General features: G+C 59.4%; 1 protein-coding gene across 1 annotated transcript; it reads left to right on the plus strand.

Annotated features, from left to right (window-relative positions):
- Window positions 1–1,601: 1,601 nt before the first annotated feature.
- LOC113986466 lies at window positions 1,602–10,234 on the plus strand. Its single transcript, XM_027718200.2, has 24 exons — window positions 1,602–1,885; window positions 1,938–2,132; window positions 2,376–2,440; window positions 2,555–3,229; window positions 3,412–3,548; window positions 3,825–3,972; window positions 4,199–4,386; window positions 4,475–4,612; window positions 4,884–4,998; window positions 5,170–5,307; window positions 5,564–5,740; window positions 5,895–6,032; window positions 6,379–6,527; window positions 6,805–6,952; window positions 7,174–7,361; window positions 7,450–7,587; window positions 7,714–7,828; window positions 8,000–8,137; window positions 8,393–8,569; window positions 8,707–8,862; window positions 9,020–9,121; window positions 9,247–9,349; window positions 9,600–9,644; window positions 9,956–10,234. Exons 2-24 carry the CDS (start codon window positions 2,027–2,029, stop codon window positions 10,045–10,047), a joined length of 3,576 nt encoding a protein of 1,191 aa, XP_027574001.2. The 5' UTR covers window positions 1,602–1,885; window positions 1,938–2,026; the 3' UTR covers window positions 10,048–10,234.
- Window positions 10,235–10,428: the final 194 nt, after the last annotated feature.

The raw sequence follows: 10,428 nt of genomic DNA on the forward strand, positions 1-10,428 counted from the left end.
TTTTTAAGGGAGAATAGAAACAACTGGAAAGCATCACAGGTTGTTGAGCTGTGCTGGCTCTACTGCCCACAGTTTGTAAGTTTGATTAGCAGCTAGGAGTTTTTTTGCTTGTGGGTATTTTTTTTTATATAGATAATATTTCTGCCAGGAAAAAATAGTCATGTAAATAATAACAAAGGCACTTTTAGATTTTATTCTTCCCTTTGAGGTTTTTATTTTATCCTTTAACGTTCGTGTCCAAACTGTTCCTTGCAACGAGCAGAGCTGATAAAATACTGGCGTATATTTAAAAAACCCACAGCTGGGCTCCTTTATCACATGGCTGAAGAATTAGGGCTGTAGAAACCAACCCAAACCAACTGCTACCTGTGCATTAAACCCAGAAGTGTAAGGTTTGGGTACACTTTTACAGCTCCTTGTCTGCTGCTAAAAAAAGGTGAAGTCTATGGAACAGGAGATACTGAAGGTAAAACACCGATGAGCTGAGAGCACACAACATATAGCAGCTTGGACACCACCTCAAGTTGGTTTTGGAGTTGATATGTTCATTTACATTACTAGATTAGGGGATGTGTTTTACTGAAATTTTAGCTCCTGCCAAACTGAACGCATGGGAAAAACAAAACTTTCATTCAGTATGCATTGGTGAGGATTTTTTGGCAAGCAGACTCATGGAAGCGTCTTCAGGCACACGACTGGATCCTTCAAGGAACCTCACTGAACTTTAAAGCACCTGCCTGAGTGTCCCTAGGATGAGAGGAAAGGCCTTAGAAAGGCTGGAGCACTTGCTCTCTCAACTCCAAATCATCCAATACAGATTTGACTTTGTATTTTTGAGCCCTTCAAAGCTTTCCTGGCCAGTCAGCTCTCTGCACCAGAGGGAGGATTAGTGTTTTTGCAATATCCTCCCTTGTTCGGAGTGCTTTAGGAAGACTGAGGGAACTTTTGCTCCTTGAGGGCTTTTATCCCTTACCAAAATTATTTTATTCTTATCCCTTAAGAAAAAAACCCTTTGCAAACCAAACAGTGCCAGGTTCTTTTGCTTCTGTATAGTTTTTGAGATTGACTCTCAATGGACTATCTGAAGGCAAATGAGTTGCTGCTGATTTCAGTGCAGCCGCGGCCAAAGGGGTCAGAGCAGCATTCGTGCCCTTGCCCACACGTTGCTCCTCTGTGTCACAGCCCCCTGTTTAGATGGCCACCAGCCAGGACTTCGCCCAGGGAGGCCATGCCAGCTTCTGTAGAGGCCCCGTGCCCTTCCCGCTGCTGCTGTGTTGGCAGCCGAGGGGATTCCTTCTGCTGCCATGAGCGGGTACAGGAGGGGAGTGTTTGCGGCTTTTTGGAACTCCTAAAATTCACGTTCAGCTGTCTGAGCTGCTATAGGGAATGGATTCCTTCCCCGTTGGGGCAGGTTGGCCAGGTTGGAGGAGGCCTCAGGACATGTGGTTGTGTGTCACAGAGCCCTTTGTGACATGGTGGCCGTTGCCAATGGGATGGGACAGGGCAGGGTGTCCAAGGGCCCTTTGTGACACACCCTGATATAGGTGTTTGGCGTCAACGCGGCCGCGCCACAGTGCTCGGAGCACGCGTCTGGTCAGGACGGGACTGAGCGGTGCTGTGAGGAGTCTCCTCGCAGCCAACTCGTTCGTTGCTGACCCGAAGCGATTCTGAGAGTTCTTTTTTTTGCAAGTTCCCTCGAGGCCAGACCCCAGGAGTTGGTGACCCGGAGGTTTTTCCGACACATCACCACTCTCTGTGGGAGTGGCCCTCGAGGCCAGGCCACGGGCCTTGGTGACCTGGAGCTTTTCTGGGCATCACCAGTGCCTGTGGAAAGTGCCTACGAGGCCAGACCACGGGACTTGGTCACCTGCAGTCCCTGTGGAAGGTGCCCTCGAGGCCAGACCACGGGACTTGGTCACCTGCAGTCCCTGTGGAAGGTGCCCTCGAGGCAATTTTTTGAGATTTGCCCACCAGGGTATTTTTCAAGGCGTCTCTCGTGCAAGTTCCCTTGAGACCACACTGTGGGATGGCAGGGAGACGCTTCAGCCTGTTCAGGCTGCTGAGGAGGAAGAGGAACAGGAGAGGCCCTGGGGCGGCCCCAGCACAGCAAGCTGAGGAGCCCCTGCAGCAGGGTGAGTGCTGGAGCTGGGCCACAGGGCTGGTGGCTGCAGCCAGCTTGGCCCCTTCCTGTCCCCTGTGGGTGCACCCAGAGAAAAAGGAGGGGGGAAGAGGGGCCAAGGGTGACCCTCCTCAACATCCCTGCTCCATCCACTGGGCACCCCAGGGCCGGCCCTGCCTGTGGAGTGCAGGGCTGGGCTGTGTTCCCTGGCCTCTCCTGCAGCCCCTCAGCTCTGCCTGCGCTCCCTCTTTGACAGATCCAGGCCAGGAGCGGACAGAGGAGCAGGACCGCCCCCGGGGCCGCTTCCGCAGAGCAGTTCAGGTACCTGCAGCCATCCCCCCCTGGGCTGGGCCTGCTGTCCCTGCTCAGCCTGGCACTGCTGGTGGAGCGCTCCCTCGGACTTCCCTCTCTTCCCTGCCCTTTCTTCTCCTGCAGAGGTTGCTGAAAATCATGCGCATTCGGCGCAGAACACCCAGGACCACAGCACCTGAGCTCGTGGCACAGCCTGACACCAGGCCAGCTGAGCTCAAGGAGAAGCCTGAGGGCAGCACTGAGCCGATTGATCGCACGGCAACCTCTGAGACTGCTGTGACTGAGGACACGGCCAACCCTGACACCGCACTGGCCGATCTCATTGTGAAGGATGGCAATGAACCCACTCATTGCACAGCAAAGCCTGACACCGCTTTGTCTGAAGATACAACCAGCTCTGACACCGCAGCCACTGATGTCATGGCCAAGGCTGACATGGCGCCGATGGCCATTGATGGCACATCACACTCTGACGTGGCACCGATGGACGGCACAGCAAAGCCTGACACCGCTTTGGCTGGTGACACAACCGGCTCCAACACTGATCTCGTGGCACAGGCTGACATCACACCGATGCCGACTGAGGGCACAGCAAGCTCTGATGAGGCACCGATGGATGACGCAGCAAACCCTGAGACTGCCATGACCGACGCTGAAACCACAACAAGTGATCTCATGGCAGAGGGTGACACCACGAGTGAGGGCATCGGAAACACTGACACCACGCCAGCTGAGAGTGTGACCGATGCTCCCAATCTGCAGTTTTTGGAGGGGAAAGGTGTCTCCAGTTGGAAGCCAGTAAGCAGCCTGTGGCCAGGGTTAAAGTCTCCCAGGGGTCTCGTGGCCTCTCAAGCCAGGTCCGCTGGCCCCCTAAGCCACTGAGGCCAGCAGAGTGTGGTGGGAAGGGAAGCACTTCTCGGGGAAGCTGGCCAACCTGCTCCCTCTGGCAGCTCCCCAAGTCTCCTCCACTGCCTCTCCAGGTGCCAGCCATCATTTGGTCCATCCACCACGACCTCACGTTCCACGTGTCTCCGCACACCAACATCTGCAGGCTCGCTGAGGCACAGCCACGTGATGTAGTGATAACTCTCCTGCGCTGTGCCCCAGAGTGTGACAGGTACAGGGCCCAGCTGCCTTGCTGGCTCAGGGATCACCAATCCTTACAACCCCTCATCCTGGAGAGCCTGTCCCATATGGTCTGCCAGACAGATGGAGACTTCCAGGACTCTCAGGACTCTCCATTTCCCAGCCTTGGCCTGTCAGCCCCCAGTCCTACTGCCACGTGCCTTCCCTGCCCCTCAAGGCACCGTGGCTCTGTCACATGGGCTCCCACAGCTGCCCATGCCACGGCCCTGGGGCTGAGACCCCCCTGACCCATATTCTGGCTCCACAGAGCTGCTGCAATGATGTGGAGAAGCATCGGCTCCTCAGGAACAGCAGTGGAGAAGGTGCTGCCAGTACTGCTCCACGTGATGGAGGATTGGCCAGTGCACGGATTGTCCACCTCTGATGGCAACAACAGAGATGTCTTCGCCCTGGCTGTGAGTTTCTAGAAGTGGCCTTTTCTCTTCCCCACATCGACTCTCCATCCTCGCCCACCACAGGGGGAGCCTCAGGCCTTGAGCTACAAATGTAGCTGAGGGGCAGGTTCAGGGACACCAGGCTGGTTGCTCCCCCTGCCTCTCCCCTGGCCTCTCCCTCCCACACTCGGGCCCTGACACATGGACCTCTCGCACTGAGCGCTGTCTCCACGTGCTTTGATTGCAGGCAACCCTGGCACTGTGGCTGATCATCCAGGAGCCCCAGTGCCAGGATGCACTCATGAATTACATCCCCCACCTGCTCGTGGCTCTGCTGTTCCAAGTGTCCATGAGCACAGAGCAGGTGCCAGAAGAGGTGAACACTTTCTGGAGGGGATGCCTGGAGCAACACCGCCTTCCCACCCAGCCCAACAGGTGCTCCATCCCAGTCCTCTCTCCCTGCCATGCCCTCGGGGCTGGGGCCAGTGTTCCCAGCATGACCTGATCTTTACTCTGCAAACAGCTTTCTGGTACAGACTATCAAGGCCGTGCTCTGCCATCTGCCATGGGAGGATATTTGGATGGCAAGGAAGCGCAGGCTTGCCTGGGACCCACTCGTGAGTTCTGACACTCATCACTATGCAGTGGGTCTGCATGTCAGGTGAGACAACCTTGACCCCGCTGCCCCCATCATCTCTACCCAGGGCATGGGGCACCCCACACAGTCCCCATGGATGTAGGGCAGAGGGCCTTGGCCCCAAGGGATGGCCGAGCAGCTTGGAAAAGGCTGCGGGAGGCAGGTGCACAGGAGGAGCCACCTGCCATAGTGCCCACATCCCATTCTGGGCTGCTGGGGAAAGACCACGACTGTGAGTCAGTGCTGGGAGAGCTTTGCCCACCCTGCTCAGGCTCCATGCTTTTCCCCCTGACAGGGAGATACGCCGCCAATTGACCCCCTCCAATTCCCCACTGGCAATCCACCTGCTGGGGCTGCTCAGCACTGAGGACCCCCGTTGGGAGCTGCCTGCCCTGGAGTTCCTTGTGGAGGTGAGCCCGATGGCGAGCGCTGCCTGGCCCCGCTGCCTCCCCCTCTCTGCCCTCTCACAGCCGCAGCTGCCCGGGACGGTGCCTGTGCCCTGTGCTGCTGCCTGGGCCCAGCCCTGGGTGGCTCCGGGCTCCTGCTGCCCAGGCACCTCGTCACTGCTCTCTGCCTTCCAGGTCCTGGACTATCTGGACACAAGGAGATGTCACAGCAGTGTTGAGCAGATCCTGTCGAGGAACCTGCAGAGCCAGTGCCCAGAGAGACGTCGCCTGGCTCTTCGAGGCCGCATGGTGCTCTGGATGGATCTGTCAATGGTGAGAAGGGGACACCCGGCTGAAGCCACACGGGCAGCCTGGGGTTGGGGAAGGCAATCTCCTGTGCTTTGGCTGGGCTTCGGGAGCTGTGGATGCTCCTCCCAGCTCTCCTGCCTCCCTGTACAGCTGCCCGGGCCCTGTGGGACAGGCCTTTGGCCTCTGGGCGCCGGGGCAGCAGCGTGGGGTTGCACTGCCAGAGAGCTCTTGGTGGGGCAGCTGTTCAGGGCTTGACAGCACAGCACTGTGTTCCACACAGGCCCAAAGCATCTGCAGCCTGTCCCAACACCTCCTGGAGCTGCTGCCTGATGAAGATGGAGAGCTGGTCACAATGACCCTCTCTGTGTTTGTGAATGTGCTCCGGGACAAAGACATTCAGGCGCTCATCTCCACTGCCCCCAAGCTGGCTGAGGCGCTCCGGCCACTCTTTGACAACGTAAGGCTTTGTGCCCCCCAGCCATGGGCACTGGCTGCTGCCAGGAAAGTTTGTGCCCTGTGGATGTTCAGGCCTGTGCCTGTATCTCATGGGCCTGGAGCATCCGGTGCTGAGGTCTTATTCTCCTCTTTTTCTCCTCTGCACCCACGTGCAGCTGTCCTCCTTTCGCTTCTTCCAAACGGTGATGGAGGTACTGGTGGAAGGGGGAACAAGGCCCTTGGAGATGCAGATGCATCAGACCCTGGTGCTGTGGTTCTTCCTGCACTATGATGAGCACCAGTGCATGGCAGAGGTGAGCACTTGTGGGCTCTGGGGTCCCCGTGGCAGGGACTGGGCTGCCTCCTGCCCTGGGGCTTCATGGGCTCCAGCCTCCTCCTGGCCAGGGACAAACACCCGGCCACAGAAATTCAAAACAGCTGCCATTCCAGATATTTATAGAGGGGAAAGATGTCTACAATCGGCAGCAAGTAAGCAGCCTGTGGCCAGGGCTCAAGTGCCCCAGGGGTCTCGTGGCCTCTCATGCTGGCCCCTAAGCCTTTGAGGCCACACTGTGTGGTGGGAAGGGAAGCACTTCTCAGGGAAGCTGGGCAACCTGCTCCCTCTGGCACCTCTTCAACTGTCCCCCACTGCCTCTCCAGGTGCCGACCATCGTGAGATCCATGCACCAGTGCCTCACCTCCCACATGGCTCCAGGGGTCACGATGCACACCAACATCTGCAGGCTCGCTGAGGCACACCCACGTGATGTGGTGATGAGTCTCCTGCGCTGTGCCCCAGAGTGTGACAGGTACAGGGCTCTGCTGCCTTGCTGGCTCAGGGATCACCAACCCTTACAACCCCTCACCCTGGAGAGCCTGTCCCGTGTGGTCTGCCAGACAGATGGAGACTTCCAGGACCCTCAGGCCCCTCCATTTCCCAGCCTCGGCCTATCAGCCCCCGATCCTGCTGCCATGTGCCCTCCATGCCCCTCAAGGCATCGTGGCTCTGTCACCTGGGCCCCCAAAACTGACCAGGCCACAGCCCTGGGGCTGAGACCCCCCTGACGCAGAGCTCTGGCTCCACAGAGCTGCTGCAATGATGTGGAGAAGCATCGGCTCCTTGGGAACAGCAGTGGAGAAGGTGCTGCCAGTACTGCTCAGAGTGATGGAGGATTGGCCAGTGCATGGAATGACCACCTCCGATGGTGACAGCAGAGATGTCTTTGCCATGACTGTGAGTTTCTAGAAGTGGTCTTTGCTCCTCCCCACATCACCTCCCCCACCCCTGCATCTCCCTGCCTCAGGCCTTGGGCTGCAAATGTGGCTGAGGGGCAGGTTCAGGGACACCAGGCCTGCTGCTCCCCCTGGCTCTCCCCTGGCCTCTCCCTCCCACACTCGGGCCCTGACACATGGACCTCTCGCACTGAGCGCTGTCTCCACGTGCTTTGATTGCAGGCAACCCTGGCACTGTGGCTGATCATCCAGGAGCCCAAGTGCCAGGATGCACTCATGAATTACGTCCCCCGCCTGCTCATGGCTCTGTTGTTCCAAGTGTCCATGAGCACAGAGCAGGTGCCAGAAGAGGTGAACAGCTTCTGGAGGGGATGCCTGGAGCAACACCGCCTCCCCACCCAGCCCAACAGGTGCTCCATCCCTGTCCTCTCTCCCTGCCATGCCCTTGGGGCTGGGGCCAGGGCTCCCAGCATGACCTGGCCTTTGCTCTACATACAGGTTTTTGGTCCAGACCATCAAGGCCCTGCTGTGCCGGCTGCAGTGGGACAATGAAGTGGTGTCAGTGGAGCGCAGGTGTGGCTGGGACACGCTCCTCTGTGCTGACACCCAGCACTATGCAGTGGGGCTGCTGGCCAGGTGACACACCCTCGTCCCCGCTGCCCCCATCATCTCTGGCCTGGGCACGGGCCACCCCACACAGCCTGCTGGGAGAGCTTTGCCCACCCTGCTCAGGCTCCATGGTTCCTTCTTTCCCCCTGACAGGGAGATGCGCCACGTCTTGGTCCCTTTCTATTCCCCCATGGCAATCCACCTGCTGGGGCTGCTCAGCACTGAGGACCCCCGTTGGGAGCTGCCTGCCCTGGCCTTCCTTGTGGAGGTGAGCCCGATGGCGAGCGCTGCCTGGCCTGGCTGCCTCCCCCTCTCTGCCCTCTCACAGCCGCAGCTGCCCGGGACGGTGCCTGTGCCCTGTGCTGCTGCCTGGGCCCAGCCCCGGGTGGCTCTGGGCTCCTGCTGCCCGGGCACCCCGTCACTGCTCTCTGCCTTCCAGGTCCTGGACTTTCTGGATGGGAGGAAATGTCGTGACAGGGTCCTGCCCATCCTGTCGAGGAACCTGCAGAGCCAGTGCTCAGAGAGGCAGCGCCTGGCGCTCAGAGGCCTCCTGGTGCTTGCTGTGGATCCCTCAATGGTGAGAAGGGGACACCTGGCTGAAGACACACGGGCAGCCTGGGGCTGGGGAAGGCAGTCCCTTGGGTTTGGCTGGGCTTTGGGAGCTCTGGCAGCTGCTCCCAGCTCTCCTGCCTCCCTCTTCTGCTGCCCAGGCTCTGTGGCACAGCCCTTTGGCCTCTGGGGCCCGGGGCAGAAGCGTGGGGTTGTACCACCACAGAGCTCTTGGTGAGGCAGCTGTTCAAGGCTTGACAGCACAGCACTGTGTTCCACACAGGCCCAAAGCATCTGCAGCCTGTCTCAACACCTCCTGGAGCTGCTTCCTGATGCAGATGGAGAGCTGGTCGTGATGACCCTCTCTGTGTTTGAGAGTGTGCTCCGGGATGAAGACATTCGGGCATTCATCTCCACTGCCCCCAGGCTGGCTGAGGCGCTCCGGCCACTCTTTGACAATGTAAGGTTTTGTGCCCTCCACCTCCAGGCACTGAGTGCTGCCAGGAAACTTTGCCCTGTGCATGTTCAGGCCTGTGCCTGTTCCTGGTGGGCCTGGAGCATCCAGTGCTGAGGTCTTTTTCTCCTCTTTTGCCCCAGGACAACACCCACGTGCAGCTGCTCTCCATTCGCCTCTTCCGAGAGCTGATGGAGGTGCTGGCGGAAGAGGGAACACAGCTCTTGGAGACTCAGGTGCACCAGAGCCTGGTCCCACTCTTCATCCATCGGCATGACGAGAACCAGTGTGTGGCAGAGGTGAGAACTGCTGGGCTCTGGGGTCCCTGTGCACGGGGCTGGGCTGCCTCCTGCCCTGGGGCCTCAAGGGCTCCAGCCTCCTGCTGGCCTTGGAGCAGGGACAAAGGGGCTGTGCCCTGGGCTGTGGTGCCATGTCCCACTCTCTGCTGCTCTGCAGGCCTCTCGGGAAGTGCTGCTTTGCGCTGCAAGGTTCCTCAAGAGAAGGGACCTGGAGAAGCTGCTGAGGAAAGAGCAGCACTTCAAGTTCTGTGATTGCCTGGTAAGGATGACCCCGAAGGCCCAGCCCCAGGCTGGACAAGCCCCAGGCCCCGATGCCCAGTGTGCAGGGCTGGCCCTGTGCCCCTGCCACTGCTGCAGCCACAGACACCCCCCTGCTCTCTGCAGATGGACAAGGACGTGAGCCGAAGGGCTGAGCACCTGCACCAGGCCCTGCCCTACCTCCAGAGCCCACAGCAGCCCCTGCGAGAGGCGGCCGTCAGGTTCATGGGTGAGCCACAAGCCCGCGGTCCCTCCCTCCCCACTGCAGCTCGGCCCCAGCCCCGGCTGCTTCAGCGGCAGCAGGATGTGGCCCAGGGATGTGCTGGGGAGCCCCGAGTGCCCTGGCGGCTGCTGCCACCCTCTGCCAGCCACACCCTTGGGTGTCCCGATGCGGGAAGGCCCCGGCTCAGCCCTGCCAGGCCAGGAGGCCGTGGGGGGTAGCTGTGCTGCTGGGGCCCTGACACGCTCTCTGTTCCCAGGAGTGGCCGCCTGGCACATGCAAGACCTGCAGCTCCTCATGAGGGGTGAGTGAGGACAGTGGGCTCTCACTGGGGGCTGGCAGGGGAGAGCACAGACCCTGGACAGGGAGCTGCACTCCCTGCCCTGCCTGCGCGGGGCTCTGCTCCCTGCACGGACAAGGGGCGCTGTGGGCAGAGCAGGGACACATTTCAGGGTCACAGGGGGGATTGGGGGCCAGCACCTTCCCGCTCATCCTGTTGACCCCTGCTCCCTCCTGGCCATGGCAAGAGCTGACTGGGATGGCCCTGGCAGGAAGGGCTCCTCGGGATCCCACACATCCAGGCTCTGACCGTGGCTCCGTTCCTCTCTCTTCCAGCCTTTGAAGCCATGAGCCAAGACGACTGCCCGTCCTACTGCACCATGCGGACTGAATTCTTGTCCGCTTTTAGACGGGCAGTAACAAAGTAATCTCCAGCCAGACAACCTGCGTCCCTCCAACAGCACCGGAAGACCAAGGGACGAGACCACTTCCCATCGGAGCTGGAGATTCAGCTGATGCTGGGCCCAACTGAGCCAGCCGGCAAGGCCAGGCAGCTCCTGGCCTGCCCATCTCTATGCCCCTTCCCTTCCCAAACCTTCTCTCCCCTTCCTTTCCCTTCCCAAACCATCCCAAACCTTCCCAAACCTTCTCTTCCCTTCCCAAACCTTTTCTTCACTTCCCAAACCTCCCCTTCCTTTCCTTTCCCTTCCCAAACCTTCCCTTCCCTTCCCAAACCTTCTCTCCCCTTCCCTTCCCAAACCATCCCAAACCTTCCCAAACCTTCTCTTCCCTTCCCAAACCATCCCAAA

Source organism: Pipra filicauda, unplaced genomic scaffold (genome assembly GCF_003945595.2).
Source record: "Pipra filicauda isolate LSUMZ 115617 unplaced genomic scaffold, ASM394559v2 scaffold581_size553298_pilon, whole genome shotgun sequence".
NCBI lineage: Eukaryota > Metazoa > Chordata > Aves > Passeriformes > Pipridae > Pipra > Pipra filicauda.

Excerpts from the sequence above, each read along its gene's own strand:
- LOC113986466 (XM_027718200.2), top strand. The coding sequence starts at position 2,027 with ATGGCAGGGAGACGCTTCAGCCTGTTCAGGCTGCTGAGGAGGAAGAGG. Across the intron at positions 3,973-4,198 it reads GAGATGTCTTCGCCCTGGCT|GCAACCCTGGCACTGTGGCT; the intron begins GTGAGTTTCTAG and ends CTTTGATTGCAG. Across the intron at positions 7,588-7,713 it reads GCAGTGGGGCTGCTGGCCAG|GGAGATGCGCCACGTCTTGG; the intron begins GTGACACACCCT and ends TCCCCCTGACAG.